This window comes from Salvelinus alpinus, chromosome 2 (genome assembly GCF_045679555.1).
Source record: "Salvelinus alpinus chromosome 2, SLU_Salpinus.1, whole genome shotgun sequence".
Classification (NCBI taxonomy): domain Eukaryota; kingdom Metazoa; phylum Chordata; class Actinopteri; order Salmoniformes; family Salmonidae; genus Salvelinus; species Salvelinus alpinus.
Genome location: NC_092087.1, coordinates 66,422,244 through 66,445,039, shown reverse-complemented (window position 1 = coordinate 66,445,039; position 22,796 = coordinate 66,422,244). Strand labels below are relative to the sequence as shown.

At 42.3% G+C, this 22,796-nt stretch overlaps 2 protein-coding genes across 4 annotated transcripts in view; one reads left to right on the top strand and one right to left on the bottom strand.

The window, feature by feature from the left end:
• Positions 1-5,350: 5,350 nt before the first annotated feature.
• On the bottom strand, positions 5,351-6,478 carry map1lc3c (microtubule-associated protein 1 light chain 3 gamma). The gene is made up of 4 exons (XM_071388582.1): positions 6,320-6,478; positions 6,181-6,236; positions 5,985-6,091; positions 5,351-5,723 (listed from the first exon to the last, which is right to left on the bottom strand). The coding sequence occupies exons 1-4, from the start codon at positions 6,378-6,380 to the stop codon at positions 5,516-5,518; spliced, it is 432 nt and encodes a 143-aa protein (XP_071244683.1). The 5' UTR covers positions 6,381-6,478; the 3' UTR covers positions 5,351-5,515.
• Positions 6,479-7,226: 748 nt separating this feature from the next.
• Positions 7,227-22,796, top strand: part of strn (striatin, calmodulin binding protein) — an 81,203-nt gene continuing 65,633 nt past the window's right edge. For all 3 annotated transcript variants that reach the window (XM_071388561.1, XM_071388569.1, XM_071388552.1), the window contains exon 1: positions 7,227-7,581. In XM_071388561.1, the coding sequence (XP_071244662.1) occupies positions 7,369-7,581 (213 nt within the window). In that variant the 5' untranslated portion in view covers positions 7,227-7,368. The remainder of the gene's footprint in view (positions 7,582-22,796) is intronic.

Here is a 22,796-nt window from a genome sequence, read left to right as displayed (position 1 = left end):
GCTTCCAGAAAAAATTCTCAAACAAAAAAGAAACCATTCCACTGTGTTCAGTTCAAATGTTCACTGTTAGAAAAAGCAGAACATTAATAGTCCTAAAGAGTTAATTTTGCGTCATTTAATGTGAATTAGTCTCGGCAAACAAATGTATTAACTAATATATATTTTTCTGGGGTTTGGACAGGCAATTTACACTTCTAGAAAAAAAGGGTAATACATATTAACCTCACATTGATTTTGGAACTTTTATTTGGTGTTTTAGTAGTAATGCTCATACTTCATCATTGCCATATGGCCCTGTAGTCACTGAGTCAATCTACATTAGGCCCCTTTCCCCACTTTGACTATAACAACCACGAAAACTCAATTACGATGATGCATGGTCTATTTGGTCTTTGGCTTGATTACATTCATGAAGTCAAGGCATTTCATGTTCCTGCCAAAACGTGGTCCCTTAAGATCATACCTTGATGACACGTCAGGTTTTCCTGAAGCCAGATTATGATCGTGACAGTGTAGTAATTATTGAAGCACTTTGAGACCTTGTGAAACACTTTTTCATGAATGTCATTACGGCTAATTAAACTAGTATATTGGTTAGCTTCGATTTTATTGTGTTTGTGGTTTATTACAAAGTGTTAGGTGCACTATACATGAGTGATGCTTATTTTTTTAATTATAAAATGACATTGGGCAAATACAAAGAAATGTTCCTGGAGTCCTCTCCCCCATGACCACAAATAACTGAAAAAACGGAATAGATTCCACTAGAGTATTCAGTATATGGATCTGGATATAACCATATTTCTTACACCTACTGTTTCAAGGCTATTTAGATCAGTGGTCAGACAGAAAAGGAGACAAGGAAAATATTGACTGTTTCGCTACCCCCTATAATCTACAGATGTAGGATCTTAATATGAGCCAGTTTGCTACAGCAGGAAGATAATCCTGCAGCAACAGAAAATGTGAATTATAATGTGGATTATAATTCATAGACATTTTTTGTAGGGGTCGATGAATAGTTTATTTTTCAGCAAATCAAGTCTGAAATTTTAAAGTGGAAATCACAAACTAATACACTACAGGTTTGCATTTCCTGCCGTGCAGGAAAATTCTGAGCAACAGAAGAGTGATCAAATGAAGATCCTACATCTGTAAGTAATATGACACATCACAAATAGAGTTTGCACAGCTACAGCCTAAAGAGGTAGAGGCAAAGCCCTGATCAAAGTTAGCATGACTTTTCCGACCTTGAGAAGAAACCCTTTTCTCTCCTCCAGATGCTGCTTTGCCTACTTTCTCCCCACACAGCAGGCTCCCTTTGGCCTGCTGAAGGGTTGCTATTACTGCTATGGCAGCTTGCTAATTACTGTCTGTCTGTCTGTGTGTCTGTGTGTGTGTGTGTGTGTGTGAGAGAGGACCTCCTGGGCTACCTAGCATTTAGGACAATTAAACACACACACACCAGCAGGATGCCTGTCACCTGTCACAGTTCTCTCGATGACATGTCTACTGTGCTAGGTCATAACCAAACAGCTGTCTAAAGAGTCTGAAGGACATGGGGTAACTGATCCCAATATCCTGAAATCCTACCATGTTTCTAGAAGACTAGAATTTTGTACTGACATATAGCCCTCTAACAACTCAATGATGAGGACAGACAGTAGGACAGTCAGACTGGGTGTGTGTACGTGCATATGGGCGCTCGTGCAGGTGGCAATGTATATAATAATCCTTTGATTTTGCTCTTAGCGAAGCACACTGCTTTTTATATGATGACCAATATAACCGGGAACCCTTACGTTAAAACATTTGCCAAAACAAAGGGTCTGGCAACTCCGACAAATGAGACTTTGTAAAGTTAGTTTGGAACATTAAAGCTCTTCAGTTGAACAACAGGCCCCATTAACTTTCAGTATTGGCGCTCCAAGAGGTCTGTGGCTGCTTGCTTGCTGATTGCGGTGGCACATTAAGCCGGGATCTTTATGCTATTGGAATTGGAAAAAGGGGGTTTGTGATGAACAGTGTGTGCGTGAGTGTTTTCTTTGTCCCCTAATGAACCAATGTAATTTGGTAATGTACAAAAGCACCACTTGAATCAAAAATGACAATTATAATATAGTGTGGTCCTGATTGCAGAGAATCAAGTGGTCCTCTCACTTTCTCTCTCCATGGCCCCCCTCCTGCTCTCCCTCTCTACATCTGTCCACCAGGGTTCTCTCTTTCTCTCTCTCAAACATCCATCCACCAGGGTTCTCTCTCTCTCAAATATCTTACCCCGTTTCCTCTCTCTTCGCCTCCTTCTCAACACGCATTGGAGGAGAAGGTCAGAGGGAAAGAACCCTGGATCCTCTCCTGCAACGCATTTTGAGAGGAAGGCCAGGAGAGAGGACACGAGGAAAGACAATCGTACTGTCTGTCTCTCCAACTACTGTATATTTTGAATGCTCCTCTTTGAGTTCTTTCAGATTATATTCCACAGAGCTTTGTCTCTATTTTTTAACCACCGTTAACACTTGGTAGCATCCATGGCTGAATGTCACAACGAGATGTTTTAATGTTGCAAAGAAAAGCCATTCAATACAGTCACGGGCATAACTAAGGAAAATGAAAACATCCTGCTCCCCAGTCAGAATGAGATGGTCGATATCGTTGGGACGTAATTGGTTAGTCGCATTACGGTTAATGGACCATAAAACTTTATGCTGCCTATCCAATGTCCTGGACTTCGACAATGCAGCACTGGGAGGAGTGTTCTCCACAAAGTCTTCAAAGGTGAAAGAAATAATGTAATGTAGTCTGATTCACGTGTGAAAGCCAACATGGCTGTACATTTAGAAAAATAAGATGACATTCTTTACACATTTTGGGACTAAATATCAGGTGCGCTGCAGTGCTGACTGATATTGGACTTCTTTAACCGTCACAACAGCTCTATGGATCTTGTGCTCCCCCTTGTGGTCAGTGATATAGTCACTTACAATTCTCCATGCAGAAGCACATCTGTTTCTGCATTGTAGGGCAGCCCTTGAAGTGACTCTTTTCATCAACTGTATGCAAGAATTTCCTCTGTGTTGTCATAGGAATTCAGCATTCTCTGTGTTGACGTCTCCGACCCCCATTATCCAGAGGTTACATCATGTAGGTCTGATATCGGATTGGAGGTTAACTTTACAGTAATACTATTGGTCAACAACTCCGATTTTGGATCCTAACAACTCAGATGCTTAGAAAAGGGTCTTAGATTCATTGTTCTTTCTCTTTTTTGTTCCTGATCTGCTGTGGTGAGATACTATTTCTTTCTCTGGACACCCAATGGACTTTTGGGGCATAGTTTTTCAGGGTGATTTCTCACTCTCTCTTTCTGACCATGCTTAGGATAATGCCTTGTAATACTTTGTAACTTAAGCTTTATGCCTTGTACGTGAATCCATTCCCACATACAATGCTTGAAATCAATATTCACTAATATCCAGAAAGTAATACAAATGTACCTGAAATAAGCAGCTGGGGAAAAGAATACCGTTATTCTACAAGGAAAATGAACTTGTTTATGTCACTATGATCCCTCGAGGACCATTTTGGAAATGTGTTTCAAGTGATAGGCCTATACTCTGGGATCAAATGGATGTATTATTTAACCCCCCAAAAATGCAATTCAATACTCTTAGAGCTGCAGGAGTGACTTAGAAATAGGGGCTAGGGGTTGATTTGGAATTCAGAAAGTGATTCACATTTCTCTGGGTTAACCCAGCTCCCTGCCCTGTCAGGGAACATGTCCAGTCCCAAGTTGCAACAATTAGGCTGAGATTACACAGGCAGCCCAACTCTGATCTTTTTCCACAAATTGGTCTTTTGACCAATCATTTCAGCTCTTTTGCCAATAGGACAAAATATCCAAATTTGGATGCTTAAGTAAATGCAGCCTTAAGCACTGCATACAGACTTGTGCTTAGTCTGGAATTCCTCATTTTATTCCACATGATAGAAAGTAGATTGACAATTTTAATATTCTATGCATTCTACACATCTCAATAGGACCTCAGTGCATCATATTAACCACACATTGATTTGGAACTTTGGTGTTTCAGTAGTATTGCTCATACTTGATTGCCATATGGCCCTATTGTCACTGAGTCAGTCTACATTGAGCCCCTTTCCCCTATTTGTAACCCTAAGACTAAAACCACAAAAACTAAATTAGGATGCATGGTCTACTTGTTCTTTGGCTTGATTACATCCAGGAAGTCACGTCAAGGCATTTCATGTTCCTGACAAAAAGTGGTCCCTTAAGCTCAAAAGGACCTCAGTGAGTCAGTGAAGGTGCTACAGGATCCACGCCACAATGAACATTAACACCAAGTCTTCCTGTTTGAAATACATCAGTCCAGTCAAATATGCTAGGTTAAGATACACTACCAAAATTGTTTTCTAGAAGTTGGAATGGTTCTCTTACCAGTATGTCTTGCAGCCTATTAACTCATGAACTTCAGCCTTAAAAGACCCAAAATCAAACCATACAGATTTAAGATTAACAATGCCACTTTCAGGAGGATTGTTCCTAGCTGGGAAGTTCCCCTTTGAATGCAGTCCTGACACTTCAATCTTCAGACCTTGGTTCAAATACTGCGTGTTGTCTAGCCTGCCTGGAGTGGCAGGTAGAATAGCCCCAAAACCACAACCCTCTATTGGTTCATTAAGCCAAGCAAGTTTGGTCAAGCACAGATTTCAAATAGTACTTAGAGGTCTGATCCCCATATGGCAAAAAAGGGACCCATATTGGATTGAATATGAAAAGTTATGCGTTAACACTGGCAACCTAATTCTGATCTTTCTTCTGGTCTTTTGACCAATCAGATATGTACAAGTACTTTGAGGTAGTATAGGAGTCGATTTGCGCAACCTGTCAACAGGTCCTTCCTTTATAACTGATGTCTCAGAGTTCCTATTGAAGGCAATGTCCAAGTCTACAATTCAAAAAAATAAAAAATGAGCATTTGAGTGACAAGAATATTTGTTGTTGCGGAAATCGCTGCGCAACGTCGTGTTTACTGAAGTGCTAAATTTGCCCAATTTCAGTTTGTGACCAAATAGAGAATTCAATGTACCATCTAACCCGCTGTGAAATCACTTTAACCAAATATTTAACTTCAGCTGTTTGAGGCTGGCTTACATACAAAAAAAAACCTCAGGAATAGCGCACAGAACAGATCTACCGCTTAGACATGCTTTGAACGAGAATGACAAACCTACAACTTTTTCTTTGCGAATTTGATTGGTCACCCAAAGTTACATATTTCCGCTTAAATTAATCCGACCAAAGTCATGTAATTCAGAGCATGATCCTCAATAAAGGTTGAAACATTTATTACCTTAAAAACAATACAAAAACATTTCCATAGTAATATTAAATATCCATATATAAATTGCATTTCATATCTATACACGAAGTTCAGTTATTGGGCCTGCCAAAAACTGAGGCCTCACATTATCCAATCCTGTAATTTAGATCTTCTCAAACATTTCCAGCAATTGGCACCAACTCTTCATGGATTTCAACACAATTCCCAAACATTTCTTGAGAAGCATATGTCATGTAGAGAAATCCATCGTCATCTTTGTGGTCCTTGTAGACTTGCGCCATGGTAAGAGACATGCTGGCCAGGCCACTATTATTGATGAGCAGGTAGAACGCTTGACTCTGCATCAGCGACATTCGATTTCTGAAACGAGAACGTGCAGCAAGTATTGACAAGTAATCAAATGTAGAAATTCTCATGCACAAACGCAAGTCATTATGAGTCATTTAAAAAAAAGTGACAGTCGCGCGGCACTCGTGGCTGATTCAGATCAGGTGATACCAAGTTTGAAATTACGCACGAGTTCAACCAAAAACTTAACACATGATGATTTAGGTCAATTTCAGTCATGATAATCCACGCTTAACAAGTTAAACATTCACAGCAAAACACATCGAGACAAACCTTATTATGGTGACAAACTGAGTCATGGAAAGTTCTTGGGGGACCAAGAATTTCGTTTTATCAAGAGGCGGCAAGTACTTCTCCCGTTGATACCTTTCAATTATAACCTGTGTGTGGTTGGAAAGGTCACTTTTAGAAGGTGCAAATTCAATGGAATTTCAGGGTAGAATAATGTTTTAGAAATAAGCGAACTTACAGGAATTTTAGTTGGAAACTTCGTTCGGATCCCCGCGACCTCCTGTTTTCTCGTGGCTGTTTGGGATGGAAAACGTGGTTGAGATTATAAAAGCAAAGCATAGCCTACCACATGCAAATCATTACATAAAATTAATCACCAAAGCTTTTTCTCTGCTTGAAGGACTTGGGGTGCTGTGGCTTCTCAAATGGCGGCATCATGTGGGCAAGTGACTCCTCTCTTCAATTCCTGCTGTCTGATCTAGGCTATAAGATTTGACCAAGCTGATCAGCCAACAGAAATTAAATAGTGTGGTTGCAGTGACGTATCACATGATTACCATGGGGCTGTGTCAGCACGCATCATATGGCTAATGAATTGACCGTGCATTAATGACTCGGAAGTGTGTAAAACCAATCCAAATGCTTAAGATCTAATAAAATACCTGAATGTAATGTTTCATTTAATATATGCTTGAAAATAACAATACATTTTGAATTAGTAAACATTATATAGAGGTAATTTGGTAATTCAAATATCTTACACACAAATCATACATAGAGGCCTTATAATATTCTCACACTAAAGTACGCCCTATCATGTGTAGGCAATATTTAGTTTAATGTATTTTCTTGGATTTCAGGCCATGAAATTTAGTCAGGGGGTCGTGGATGATAGGCGTGTGAGTGTGCTATGTAAACAACTGGATGAATGGCTCTATGGAATGCATAGATAAATTAATGGAATTTGCTATAATATATGAAATATGGCTACCACAGATACACTTCTGTAGCATACATTATGACATTTCCAATTTCAGATACAAACAACTAAAGAAAAAGACAGTAAAAGAGAACAGGCGCATTTTAGTGTGAAAAATGCAGCTCTATCTTCTTTGAACTTCAAATTCCATCATGCGTAGGATACGGCAGTTGTCAACACCACGCGCATTTATTTCCGATTGGCTTATTCCAGTGTGAATCGTTGAAATCGACCAATGGGTAAAGAAAACTCTGGATGTGGGTGGGAGCTCAGTGTGAACGTCACCAATTGACAGCTGGCTGCTCAGACATGAGTGTGCCTGCCCAGTAGAGAGAGCTGTAGGTAGCTATTTCCTTTCATATCACAGGGGCGGCTAAAGGAAAACCCATTCGTCTGAGCACGGTCGTGCCAGTTTGCGCGAACCGAATCCACACACCTGGCCTGGGCATGGACGAACAGGCAGGGCCCGGCGTATTCTTTAACAACAACAACTCGGGTTTGCCTGGCGCTGGCAAAGGACCGCATCAGCCTGGCGACGGCGACGGAGAGGCGGCCAGGGCTCATTACAACATTCCGGGGATATTGCACTTTCTGCAACACGAATGGGCCCGCTTCGAGGTGGATAGAGCGCAATGGGAGGTGGAGCGAGCCGAATTGCAGGTAAACCACGTCAAAATGTCCCGCTTATTTTTGGTGGGGTTTTACGGTGTTGAGTCCGCTCTAGGAAGATTGACATTTGTGTCAGGAAGCCTACTCGCGCGCTATGGTCTATTGTGGCGTGAACTACTCGAGCTACGTAGCTACTAGAGTAGTCTTGGTCGGATGACATTAGTCACTATAGCACAGGGTTTCCCAAACTCGGCCCTGGGCCCCCCCTGTGTGCACGTTTTGGTTTCTACCACACCACAACACTACACAGCTTATTCAAATAACCAACACATCAAGCTTTGGTTAAATGGAATCAGTTGTATAGTGCTAGGGCAAAACACAAAACGGGGGACCTTGCTATAGCAGAGCACTGCCTCTATTGTACTGTACACAACTTTTAATTTCCAAGTGTAGCCTACTGTGTGCAAATTATTCACTACCATTGTTTTTAAATGATAGAACGCTATCCAAATGTGGTCAGGCAGACCCAAGGACCTGTCTGTCCTCGATGAATACCTACGTCTTGGAATGCAGAGAAACATTGCACGATGCATTCCAAAGATATATATCCCATTCTCAATAATATTGGTTGTGTCGAAATGTCAAGCACAAGTGTATTGAACAAGTAACTCATTAGGCCTACACACACTTCATGTTATTGAAAGCTGAGTTCACCTGTGAAGTGCAATGGCATGTCCAGTTTAAGTCGGTTGAACAATTAACAGTTATTCTTATGAACAGCACAGTTGACTCATGCACTCAGTAGGTAGTGACATAGATTTAAGATGAGTCATAAGGCACAAAAACCTATCAGAGGTAAGGCTATTAGCATATTGTGTAGGCCTTGAGTGAGTTGTAGCTCCCAAATATATATTTGGGAGTAGATTGAAATAAATTCATTAGGCCCAAATCTATGGATTTCACAAGACCGGGAATACAGATACCTTAAAAACAAAGTAGGGGTGTCAGTATCTGGTGTGTCCACCATTTGCCTCATGCAGTGCGAAAGATCTCCTTGCTTAGAGTTGATCAAGCTGTTGATTGTGGCCAGTGGAATGTTGTCCCACTCCTCTTCAGTGGCTGTGTGAAGTTTATGAATATTGGTGGGAACTGGAACACGCTGTTGTACACGTCGATCCAGAGCATCCCAAACATTCTCAAAATGGGTGACATGGTGAGTATGCAGGCTATGGAAGAACTGGGACATTTTCAGATTCAAGGAATTGTATACAGATCCTTGCGAAATGGGGCCGTGCATTATCATGCTAAAACACAAGGTGATGGAGGTGGATGAATGGCACAATAATGGGCCTCGTCACACCATTGATAAAATGCAATTGTGTTCGTTGTCTGTAGCTTATGCCTGCCAATACCATAACCCCCACCCCACTCTGTTGTGAGACCTGTCGGACGTACTGCCAAATTCTCTTAAACAACATTGGAAGAGAAATGAATGTTCAATTCTCTGGCAACAGCTCTGGTGGACATTCCTGCAGCCACCATGCCAATTGCATACTCCCTCAACTTGAGACATCTGTGGCATTGTGTTGTGACAAAACTGCACATTTTAGACTGGCCTTTCGTTGTCCCCAGCACAAGGTGCACCTTTTTAATGATCATGCTGTTTAATCAGCTTCTTGATATGCCACACTTGTTATCTTGGCAAAGGAGAAATGCTCACTAACAGGGATGTAGTGAGCAACATTTTAGAGAAATAAGCTTTTAGTGCATATGGAACATTTCTGGGATCTTGTTTTTCAGCTCATGAAACAAGGGACCAACACTTCACATGTTGCGTTTTTATATTTTTGTTCAGTGTACATGAGTGCCTCCGAACATTGCTAACAAAGGACAGTGCCAAGTGCTAGCCTAGGCAACCGATAGTGCATGGGTGCTACGTTAGATCTGCACAATCATCAAGGCTTGATGTGCATTCCCGTTAATACAATCGTGTCCCCGTAGACCGGATTGTACATGAAGCATCATCTATTCAGGCCGCAAAGACATCATTTTCCTACTTAACTAGCTTTAATGGTGGGGATAAATGTGGTATATATATGCATACTTTCTTTATGAAACACAATTTTCCACCAACCTTTTTGGATTTTTGGAAAATTTAGGATGTACACTGTTTTCAGCCAAGGGTGTGCAACATCCAGAATTGTCTGAAAATGGTGGCGTAAAATTGTTTCATAAAGAAAGTATGCTTATTTTCCCCCCAAAATTCTGTCTTCTCGCCATTAAAGCTAGACGACAGTGCATGGGCACTAGATCTGTACAATGGGCTGCCTAGGCTAGCTAAAATAGGCATATTTTTTTCATTTTTAAAGGGCAATGCTTGATCAGATTTGAAATGAATGATGTGTAACTGGACGTGGCATTTGTGCATAATCTACTTTGAAAATGTCCTGCCTCAATCAAAGCAGACTTTCATTTCTTATTATGCCTGGACGAAGGAGATCTAGGCCTAGATGTCGAAGTTACCCTCCTGATTCCGGAGTAGGTTTTGTTTAAGTTTTCTTCCCCATTTACTTCTAGTGCTTATCAGTAGTAGAGGGAGCTCATTGGCAAGTGACAAATGAGTGTCAGAACCGCTCCACTGGCAATGAGCAGAAACCAATTTCATATCTTAATGCATTTGTTCTGCTGCCGTGCTACTATATATTGTAGTAGCGACCCTGCATTCCGTTAAAGTCTTAGCTGAGCAAATGTAAAAATCGAATTGACCGGATATTCAGTGCCTTCAGAAAGTATTTACACCCCTTGACCTTTCCCACATGTTGTTGTTACAGCCTGAATTTAAAATGGAATAAATTGAGTTTGTGTGCCACTGATCTACACACAAAACCCCACAATGTCAAAGTGGAATTTTGTTTTCAAAATAATTAATACAAAATTCAAAGCTGAAATGTCTTGAGTCAATAAGTATTATGGCAAGCCTACTGTAAGTCGCTCTGGATAAGAGCGTCTGCTAAATGACTAAAATGTAAATGTAAATGTAAATACATTCAGGACAAAACATTTGCTTAACAAGTACCATAAGTTGCATGGACTCACTCTTTGTGCAATAATGTACTGAACAAAATGTACACGCAACATGCAGCAATTTCAAAGATTTTGCTGAGTTACAGTTTAATATAAGGAAATCAGTAATTTGAAATAAATAAATGATTGACTGGTCAGGGGCGCAGCATAGGCCCACCCACTGGGGAGCCAGGCCTAGCCAATCAGAATTTGTTTTCCCCCACAAAAGGGCTTTATTACAGACAGACTCCTCAGCACCAAATGCTCACCAACAGGAATGTAAACAAATTTGTGCACAACATTTGAGAGAAATAAGCTTTTAGTTTGTATGGAACATTTCTGGGATCGTGTTTTTCCGCTCATGAAACATGGGACCAGCACTTTTACATGTTTTTGTTCAGTGTAGTTCTTAACAATTTTTGAATGATTATTCAATCTCTGGTTTTACCCCACACTTGCAATTCTATGTAAGGTCCCTCAATTGAGTACTGCATTTCAAGCACAGATTCAACCACAAAGACCAGGGAGCTTTTCCAATACCTCACAAAGAACACCTATTGGTAGATGGGAAAAAAAAAAAAAAAAAGCAGACACTAAATATCTCTTTCAGCAAGGGGAAGATATGAATTACACTTTGAATGGTGTATCAATACACCCAGTCACTACAAAGATACAGGTGTACTTCCTAACTCCGTTGCTGGAGAGGAAGGAAACCGAGTAGGGATTTCACCATGAGGCCAATGGTGACTTTAAAACAGTTAGAGTTTAATGGTTGTGATAGGTGAAAACTGAGAATGGATCAACAACATTGTAGTTACTGCACAGTACTAACCTAAATGACAAAGTAAAAGAAGGAAGTCAGTGCAGAATAAAAAATATTCCACAACATGTGTCCTGTTTGCAATAAAGCACTAAAGTAATACTGCAAGACATTAACTTTATGTTTGGGGCAAACACAACACATCACTGCGTACCACTCGTCATATTTTCAAGCATGGTGTTGGCTGCATCATGTTATGGGTATGCTCATCATCTGAAGGACTAGGGTGTTTTTTTGGGATAAAAATAAACAATCGAGCTAAGCACAAAATCCTAGAGGCAAACCTGTTTGTCTGCTTTCCAACAGACAACGAAAGAGACATTTACCTTTCAGCAGGACAATAACCTAAAACACAATGCCAAATGTACACTGAATGTTCCTGAGTGGCCTAGATACAGTTTTGACTTAAATCAGCTTGAAAATCTATGGCAAGACTTGATCAACAACCAATAATCAGCAACCAACTTGACAGAGCAAGAGTTAAAAAATAATAATGGGAAAATATTGTAAAATCCAGGTGTGCAAAGCTCTTAGAATACTTAAATAAAATACAAATAAATCCTGACTGTTCATTAATCTTTTTAAATGTTCTTTCACATTGACATTACAGTATTTTGTGCAGACTGTTAAAAACAAAAAACAATGAAATTAGTCCCAATTTGTAACACAGCTAAATGTGGGAAAAGTCAAGGGGTGTGACTGTAGGGTTTCACTCTGCAACGAAAGCTTTTTCCTTCTGGAATCTACTGGAGAAAGATGTAATTGAGCAGATGGAGATGTTTCTGAACCTTTGTTAAGGCCCTACTCAACAAGCTGACCTGGAAGTGCCTGCGTTAAAACAACATGTTGGTGGGGAATGCCTACCACAGAGCGCTCAACATTGACGGCACAGAGCTTTAAAAATGTTTTTTAACGTTAGTTAGTCACTAGTATGTGAACACCGGTGGTCACCCCACTCCCTTTTTCCATGTCCTTGTGCAGGAGTGTTGTGACACACCAACCTGGTCTCAGAGCATTTCGTATTATTCTGTAAGTAATCCGAGACACTATATTTAGTATGATATGTTACATTTTGTATTAATTTGTGGATGTCCAGCACCTTTTGTATGAAACACTACATGACCAAAAGAGCATTAGTGAGGTCGGGCACTGATGTTAGGCGATTAGGCCTGACTTGCAGTCGGCGTTCCAATTCATCCAAAAGGAGTTTGATGGGATTGAGGTCAGGGCTCTGTGCAGGCCAGTCAAGTTCTTCTAGACCGATCTCGACAACCCATTTCTGTATGGACCTCACTTTGGGCATGCGGGCATTGTCATACTGAAACAGGAAAATGCCTTCCCCAAACTGTTGCCACAAAGTTGGAAGCACAGAATCGTCTAGAATGTCATTGTATGCTGTAGCACTAAGATTTCCCTTCACTGGAACTGAGGCCTAGCCTGAACCATGAAAAACAGCCCCAGACCATTATTCCTCATCCGCCAAACTTTACAGTCGACACTATGCATTGGGGCAGGTAGCATTCTCCTGGTGTCCACCAAACCTTGATTCATCCGTCGGACTGCCAGATGGTGAAGCGTGATTCATCACTCCAGAGAACGTTTACACTGCTCCAGAGTCCAATGGCGGCGAGCTTCACACCACTCCAGCCAACGCTTGGCATTGTGCATGGTATTCTCAGGTTTGTGTGTGGCTGCTCGGCCATGGAAACGAAAAGTTATTGTGCTGGCGTTGCTTCCAGAGCCAGTTTGGAACTCTGTAGTGAGTGTTGCAACCGAGAACAGACAATTCTTACGCTCTTCAGCAATCGGCGGTCCCGTTCTGTGAGCTTGTGTGGCCTACCACTTCGCGGCTGAGCCATTGTTGTTCCTAGATGTTTCCACTTCACAATAGCAACACGTACAGGGGCAGCTCTAGCAGGGCAGAAAAATGACAGACTTACTTGTTGGAAAGGTGCCATCCTATGACAGTGCCATGTTGAAAGTCACTGAGCTCTTCAGTAAGGCCATTCTACTGCCAATGTTTGTCTATGGAGATTGCATGGCTGTGTGTTCGATTTTATACACCTGTCAGCAATGGGTGTAGCTGAAATAGCCAAAGCTGCTAATTTGAAGGGGTGTCCACATACACTATATATACACAAAAGTATCTCTGGGCTGGGTCATATTCGAAATGGCTGCCTTTGTGACCATTGCTGTCGGAGTTGGACGATAACATTGGACGATCACTGACAGGCACTGGCCTAGCATTTTGACCCCGAAGTACTGCTATTGCACAACACTGGGAATCCATGACATCACATTGAGTGTGTTAAAGAATCACTATGAGCCTCTCTCTGCCTCTGCTCCTCCTTTGCCCCAGAGGATGTCTGGCATCATCACCACTTTTCCTTCCCTCCTTCCCCGCACTATAAATACGTTGCAGAGTAGGCGAAGACGGGAGTGGGTGCAGAAAGAAACAACCAATGGGAGAAAGAACCGACCAATGCTCACCAGCCCCTGTTGGGAGATCTCAGTTTTTTTCTTGCTTTTTTTCTTCTGCATAACCCACACTTAATGTAAGTGCTGGGTCTCTGAGGAAACAGTACATGGGCCTGTTCAGCCTATTTCTTTGCCTTGGCTTGCACTAGGGAGCCATCCCCCCCATCTGAGCTGCCTGTCAGTGTTTGGTATTCAACTCCCTCAGACATTTGAATAATAGTCATTTTTATTCCTTGTTCAGAGACATTTGTCGTCGAGAGGGCGGCACAGAGGCGGCCCGCGTCGTTGGGATCTTTCGGATCTCACGGCTTGTCGGCTTCCGCGTGTTCTCCAACGACCCATAACAACCAGTATGAGTTTTGGTTTCAAGTGACTCATGCCACAGAGCTGACACGGCGGATGTCGTGGCTCCCTGCCCCGTCGTTAAAACGGAGCCTGATGTTTTTCACAGGAGCAAGCTCCAGGCTGAATCTCAGGTAGCTACTACCCAGTGCTGGTGAGGTGTGGGAGGGCGCCATGCAGTCAGGCATTTCAAACACACAAGTTCTCGAAATGCTGTCTCCTCAGCATTTTTTCGTGTACATACTCCGCCACACTGACTAGTATACTTGTCGATGTGTTATGCATACTCAAGATACTATTACTTCCTGGCCTTTTCTGGGTCATCACATTTAGTCATTTCCCCACAAGTGTTTATTCCAATGACTCCCTTCGACCGCCCTGGTACAGTATGTCCATTCGAGAATGTGGGAGTGTGAGAAAGTCCTCTCTGAAGGAGAGAGTGTGCGTCTCCAATGGCACTCCGTTCCCTATTTAGTGCACTACTTTTGACCAGATAGCTATGGCACCCTATTCCTTGTAAAGGGAATAGGGTGCCATTTGGAAGGTATCCAGAGAGCGTTCTCTCAGGCAGTTGGGTTTACAGTAGCCCGGCACCTCCAGTCTATGAGTAACCGTGTCTGGTATTCTAACGAGAGGCCCACCTGCTAGCCCTATGAACACCATCACTGTGTTTTACAGGTGTTTATATCGGAAGGTTCTGTCTGGCACAGTGGACAACACTGCAGTATTCATACTTCGTTTTTCTGTTGTTATTTCTTTGCATTTTCTTCCACAATGCATTGGCCTTTAGATGATTTAGAGATTGCACTTCATGAGTTGTTTCACAACATGAATAACTTTTTACTTCAGTATCACTTCATTTTTGTCTTTGGACATTCAGTTCTATATACTGTACACAACACAATGCCAAAGCCAATGCTGGACCTCCCTCAGTGCGTGGATACTCAATAAGATAGAGATGTTTATTCAGTAAACAAACACCGGCAAGAGGTCACGGGCCAATAGTTAGAAAAGGCGACATCAAACCAACAACTCGGAAATCTCAATTAGAACTCTTCATAATGTAAATGTTTTACTAAATAACACCTTTTTATACTTTAATGATTTGCATACCACCATGCTTTCCGTGTGTGGGCCATCATATCATGACACTTAAATTATGCAAAGTTATGTAAATTGGGATAGGCTATGGGGGGTAATAAGGCTGCAGGCTACTATTTAAAGTATCACTGCTTTGGCGTGTAATTCCAATGCCCTTTATCTTTTTAAGTATTATTTTTCAGACTATTTTCATCTCACTAATTAAATGATATCGTCAAGAGACCGATGTGCAATAGCCTTTGCTGTGTGTAGACAGTATGCCTAGGATTATGCGTAACTGACTGCATGTCAAGGCAAAATCTGGACCTTGCTGTCATTGCAGGGCATACGTCAAATTCCAGATTGCTGTTTTTATGGCTTCCCATCATTATCCCATGTAATGAGGTAGTTTATGATAAGACCAGACTATTATCGTTCTGCTGTCTGAGGTGTGTTTTATTTGCTCAGACTTTGCACATTTGCACATCCACCATGTTTTGATGACATGACACAAATCGGTATACTCGCCATATGTTCAGGAGATCAATTGACACCCAGGCAGCAATTTTCCCACTCTGGGGAGAAGGCGTGGAGTCCATCAGACTGGGGATAGTGCATCTATAAGCAGTCTCTCTGACCTCTGGATCGATGGGGGAGATTTGAGACCGAGTGCCCCAGAGCCTGACAGTCTACTCCAGTGGAACTCGTCTAGCAGCTCCAGAAACACTTGGCCCTGCCACAACATTTGTCAGGCATAAATAAATCTCATAAACCAATTTTAGAATTTGGAAATATATATCTTCCTGCAATTTGTATCGTAAAAGTGTTACAGTACGGATGGTACCTCACCTCCAAAGCATGACAGAATATAAATAATCTACATTTAGCTAGGTTTCCATTCATTTGGCGACAGATTTTCCATGTGAATATTCTAAGATCTGCATTTTCCCAGCAGAGGTGGTTTTCCATCAAACTGACTTGTTGTGGATAGAAGGCTGGGAGTTATGTAGTGCACATAAAAAGCTTTTTCTACGCTTAAGTTTTCATGTACCGAATATTATTATTTATTTATTTTACTCTGCCGATGCTTTTGTTACAAGAACGTATTTGATAAATAGCAAACTTTCCCAAGCTGTTTTTGGTGCATGCTCTCTAGACCAGTGGTTGCCAACCTGTACTGCAGGTTGGCACACATATGTGTGTATATATATTTTTTTCAAAAATAATAACAGTTGGGAGTATTAATGGTATTATAAGCAATTTTACATTACTTTTCACAATGCTAATTGTTTATAATAATAATAGTCCTTTAATTTGTTACATTCACTGCTATAATTGACTAAGTTTGACCAGCAAGATATTTTGTTTTAAAATGTAACTCTGCAAATTGTGGTCCTCAAGCTTTTAACAGTGATTTGGTGGTCCCCGGATCGGTAAAAGGTTGGGGACCACTGCTCTAGACAATAGTTTGCTGGTAAAGTGGACAGGGTATGTTGTATGATGAGACATGGATAAGATAATTTATTTTATTTTATAATAGTCAGCCAAGCACCGATCATCATATCTTCAGCCTACAAATATTACCCTGGATCTATTTGAAATTTGCATTCATTTCATCACTGTGCACGAAACCACCATGTGAAGTTCATCATGACTCCTATTTTGTCTGCATAGTAACTTTACCTCTACCTACATGTACATATTACCTCAACTAACCTATGCCCCTGCACATTGACTCTGTTCCGATGCCCCCTGTATATAGCCTCGCTACTGTTATTTTAATGTTGCTCTTTAATTATTTGTTATTTTCCTATATTTTATTTTGCTTTTTTTTAATTTTATTTTTTAAACTTCAGTTCATTTTAGTAAATACTTTCTAAACATGTATTTTTCTTATCTTCATTGTTGGTTAAGGGCTGGTAAGTAAGCATTTCACTGTAAGGTCTATTCGGCACATGTGACAAATACAATTTGATTTGATCTGCCTAATAAACTATTTATGCTTTTCCACGTCATGGTGGGAGGACAACACAACTTACCCTCTTGTGGCTCCAAGTTCACTTCGACATGATGGTTATTAAATCAATATTCACTCATAAAACGCTTCCAATGCAATTGTCGCATAATCTATTTCACTGGCCAAAAAAGTATCATGTGACTTGGGATGGTTGACAACCAGGCGGGCTGCTGTGTTCTGGAGTTGATTTATGCGTCAGCTAATTCATCCAAGTTAATATGGTTGGATGGAAACCTGGTTATTGTCTAACATTTATTGGTGGGTAGGTTTCTAGCATGCAGGTGAGCTGGACAGGTGAGCTTTTGAGAGCTTATTTTAACCATTAAAATAATCCCTCTTGCTATTCTGGGAGAGTGCTGGTGGCTATTGTTTTGAACCCTTTCTTTGAAGATATGCCAACACCAAAAAGGCTTTTCAGAATTGTACAGGAGCGCCTTGGAATTTGTTTAGCTTTTCTTGGTCCACTTGCTCACAATGTCTCACATCACCTTCGTGTCTTCGCTGTAGCGGTGACAATGTCAGGTATAATATTACTGCAGCAGTGCGATCACGGAAGAGCCCTGCCAGCAGTTAGTGTCACATTCCCCATAGATAAGTCTCCTGACATTGGAGATGGAGGGAGTGCGGGCTGCCTTACGTGTCTGGACAGGTGAGCGAATGTCGCGGTGAATGCACACTGCTCTTGTCATGTGGAAATCACAGGAGACTCCCACGCGTCATTTCACAATTGCCATTAGCAATACCACCCAGTCTGTGGCAGTAATGCTGCTGACTGGGGTTTTCAGGTTTATACCCCATGATGCATTGTCTAAATAATGTAACTTATATTTTAGAAATTTAGCAGAGTGACTTAAAGTAGTGAGTGCATACTTTTTCGTACTGGTCCCCCGTGGGAATCGAACCCACAACCCCGGCGTTGCAAGCGCCATGCCCTACCATCTGAGCCACACAGGACCACTTGTTGGGGCTAATCTTGGGTGGATGTGTGGGATTGAGACGACGCATGCTTCTTAAGCAATGATGCATCACACGAGCACTCTCGCTTATGCAACACAGGCCAAAGCAAAGGCCAGGTTTATACCTCTTCCCTTTGACGTCATTCAGAGGCTCCCTTGTAAGGAATGGTATGCACACCTGCTTGTTTTGCCATGTAATGCAAACAGCCGAGCCAAATGCACCACACCCTGGGTCACGCCTAAGCACCATAAGCACATTACTATTATCGTCAACAACAGGCGGTGCCTGGCAGACAACGCTCTGGAGAGTGGCACTGGGGCGTCCATCTTACAATGTGTACCGGGCCCGTGAGTGTGTAAGAGTGACTTTGGGTTTGTGCAAGAGCAGATGTGAGTTCTGGCATCCCTGTGCATTGTCAACCTGATGTATGCCTAATGATGAATCACATATGAATTACAGTCCAACTGATTTACCATGTAAGTATAGTACTGTTTCTGTCCCACAGTTTTTGAACACAATAATCAGTTGATTCTTATAACCTGGATCATGTGATGATGGCAGCAGCGATGACACATTAGTGATGGATGCGATTGGACTGGTGACCTGATTTCAAGATTCAGTTAGATAGCCCTCCGAGAACTAACTGGTTGCTCCACTTAGCCAAGTGCTCCAGCTCAGTAGCCATGTTGGACACAAAATCATGCATACAGGTCCTGGATCTTTCTGGGGGGCTTGCTGTTGCTTTAAGAAAGGGCTTTGGGAAGAGTGGGTTTTTTTCTTCTGAGAGGAAAACCCTACCACCTCTGCAGTACATAGCAAGGACAACTAACGTGGTAGAAGAAAAGGATGTGGAAGCAAGAGAGAGACTAAAAGAGACTTCACTTCACGTGGAGGAGTCAGTTCTTACTAGTCGGCACTGTTAACTGCTTTCTGGCCCTTGTGATATTATCCACGGGTTACAACTCATGGCAGTTGTCATCTGTTCCTCAAGCATGTGGACCAGATGACAACAGGCTGAGAGCGAGGCATAGAGAGAGAACATGGGAGGAGGATGAGAAGTCGTCAGGCTCGCACCACAGAGCGAGATGTAAGAAAGGGCCCTGTGGCGTTCTCCAGACAGAAAGTACTTCCTTCCTACTCCCTTCTTCGTGCCCCTCAGGGGAAACCGAAAACCAAAAGGGGATTATGAATCCTGTAATTTACATTTTGATGTAAACAAGAGGACTAAAAACAAAACACCCGCGGCTTTCTTAGTCTCCCAAAAAATCAGTTTGTCAAAGCCCCTGGTTGGTCCTTCTCCTTTGGAATTGTTTTGATACATTTTTGTTTCTGATCTTTTAAAGTGTCTACTGGTTTTATAAAGAAAATATTGACATAATTTCTAGAGACTGTCAAGCTATATAAAATGGATGTGGGTGTATTGAATTAACCATACCATTAAACACAAATGTTTCCTTTTGAGTTAAGTAATCACACAGGCGTATGCGTGCTCTATCCTCCAGATGCTCTTCAATGTCGGTTGCCAGATTAAAAGGAATCTGAGCAGACAATGTGTGTGTGTGTGTGTGTGTGTGCCTCAGGGACACCACCTACTCTTGTGGTCCGCAGTCTCCACACACAGCATTGGTGTTTACACTCTGTGTGTGTGTGTCCTTAGTTCAGACAGAGTGTGTCAGGGGACTGCTCCAGCCGTTTCGGTATTCATCTGAATTAAGGTTCAGCACTGGAGAGAGACCGTGCCGACGTTAATACCGCTTTGGCAAAGCCTGCTGTTAGCTGTCATGTTTCTTGTTTTGTGTTGGGGAAGTCTCAGTGCTCTCTCAAAACCTTTTCTAGCAGGCTACCTATAGAGGGATTTTCACACTACGGAGTCAAACTGCACAGAGCTGACCTGGTTATGTATCCAGCGTTGTTGCTGTAACCGTGCTTAAGAGAACAATGTGAAAATAAAATACCCGAGCCGGCACGGTTGGCTTTGGATCGTCACAATGGTGTGAAAAGGGCATTACAGCCATCAAGGGACAGGGGATACATAAATTAGTAACGCTGCAACGTTGATGAGCTCTTCATCTTGGCACTCCTTTGTAAATAAAACAACTGCATTGTCATTAAAAGACTGACTATTGTGAGCGCTGCGTGTAACAAATCCGGTATCAGGATAAATAAAAAGCAAGGTCTGCTAACTTTCTTTAATTAGGTTTAATTAATGCAAACAATAAATGGCAAATGCAATTTTCGTATATACGGGTTCACTGTATCTCCGCGCAGGGTAGAACAGAGAACTGGCAGGAAGTACGTAAACAGTTGTTCTTATACCGTGATGACGTAGTTCCAACGCGTCTGTTGGCCGATCACAGTAGAGGCTGAGCGCGGTTTAAACTTTGCTCAGCCTATGCTGGCACTCGGACTTGTCCAAGTCCCTTAGTGCTCTCCTCTGTCCGCATCTGGTTGTTGGGTAGATTAGATCCGTCTTGTGTCTCCCCCGATTCTACACTCAAACAGTCCCTTATTTGGTATTGATCAGTGCCCTAACCTCCATGGTTGGCCTAGAGATATGCACCCCTCCCCTCTCCAGATTGACCACAGCTTTTATGGCCTGTCACTCTGTTGATCAGTCTTTACACACATACACACATCTGCATTGTTTGTGTGTGTGTAACAAAACAATATTCATCTTCATACAATATGGTAGCAGGCTATAGTGCATAAACATAAATCCTAACACTATTCAAATCCAATGTACCAGTAATCACTTTGGAGATGTTTTGACGGTAACGACAAGCCCTAGAGTTACATACAGTAGGTGTTTGGGATCGAGTCTTTGTCTTGCAGACCGACCGATATACAGATCACACGGAGTCGTCATTTAGGATGCCGGGTGATTTGTAGATCAGTCAGGCTGCAGTTGCCAAATGCACTTTAACTACTCCCTGAGAGTGCACTGTTAAGAGCCCGACTCCGCAAGGATCCTTGGCCGTTACTCCTCTCCCAGTTGGCCTTGTCGGCTCCAATTGCTGCCGCGTGGCACAGAAATGGCCCGCAGGATGCTCTTATCCAGGTTATTAAACAAAATGAATTGAGACACCTTTGCGCTGTGGCTTGTCAATGAGCGTCCGCTTCGTTAAGCTGTGCTGAAGGACCGACCAGAGAAGAGAATTCAGGATCGCCTTGTGCCAGGGAGGTGAAATACAGTAATAGTAAAACCTTGTTCAGGTCCGGTATGTATCAAGCATCTCGGAGGTAGGAGTGCTGATTTAGGATCAGTTTTGCCTTATTAGACCACAATGAATAAGGTTGCATGGATGGGGGCAGCTGATCCTTGATCAGCACTCCCATGCTGAGGTGCTTGATACATACGGCCCCTGGTATCTTAAAGCTGTTGGGTTTTGTTTGTTAGTCATCTAAATACAGCCACTCGTGAGTGACCGCTTTGTGTTTGCCTTACAGCACATTTTATCTGTCAAAGCTGTGTGGTTTGTTTGTGTGTGTGTGTGTACACCACACACTCTCTTCTAATCCCTAACCCCGTTGCTCCCCGCTACTGTATTGTGACATGGAGGGCAATACTGATTTGGCCGTGCCCTCTATGTATATTCTCACACAGGCCCACGTCCTGTCAGTCATATTGTCACATTCAGTATTCCGCAAAGACCTTTAGGTCGTTGAAATGGAGCATTGTTTTGAATTGAGCTATAGCTTGACAACTCCATAGTCATTATGTCGTATTCTAGTACTTCCAGATGAGTTTAGCCTCTTACTAAGCCGTGAAACCAAGTGTTACATTATACTAATGATATATCAGTCAACATAATGGCGGCGTCTTTGCTTGAACTAAGCAGCTCTGAAACCTTTTTTAAGGATGAAATACATTTGGTGGCTCGTGTGCTGGAATCGTGGACGGTGTATGGACCGTGTGCATAAATGTGGCACAATAAGTTAAACGCAACAGTTTCATTGGCCTCTGCTGTGTGACTGACAGTAGAGAAGCTTTTTGGACTCTGCAATGCCTCGCCATTGATTGGCTGATGTTTTTGGCGGGATAATCAGACTGCTTCCACAGACACTACCGCTTTGTTTTAGTTCAACACAACCTGTGCAAGACTTCACTGTAGAGCTAACCCCGGCTGGCTGGCTGTGATCAGCTAACCACTCTAACCACAACTTTCATCTTCTCGTTCTTACTCACTTAACCACCTCGTAACGGCCGCCGGGTAGCTCAATGCCCGTGCTGTTGCCCCGTAATCCTTGGGAGTTGACTCCTGTCAGCCGCCGCGAATCAAAGGTACAACGGGCGCTTTGTGCCTATGTGAGCCACTATGTAACGCTGGTTAAGCTCGCACGCATACCGTCATCCACAGCCACTTCCTGTGTTTGCCATGCTAGCTCGCTATGCTATGTTGCGTTCATTCTGTGAGTCCTGGCTGCTCTCTCAGGCAGAAAGACCCGAGAGAGCAGTTTTTGGTGCCTCACTCCATCTGGGTCAGCAGTGTATAATCTCAATTTGGGCCA

What these genes read in the sequence shown, in the direction of transcription:
- map1lc3c (XM_071388582.1), bottom strand. Translation starts at nt 6,380, where the DNA reads ATGATGCCGCCATTTGAGAAGCCACAGCACCCCAAGTCCTTCAAGCAG. An exon ending in AGTTTCCAACTAAAATTCCT is followed by an intron (nt 6,092 to 6,180) that starts GTAAGTTCGCTT and finishes AACCACACACAG; the next exon opens with GTTATAATTGAAAGGTATCA. An exon ending in CAGTTTGTCACCATAATAAG is followed by an intron (nt 5,724 to 5,984) that starts GTTTGTCTCGAT and finishes TTCTCGTTTCAG; the next exon opens with AAATCGAATGTCGCTGATGC.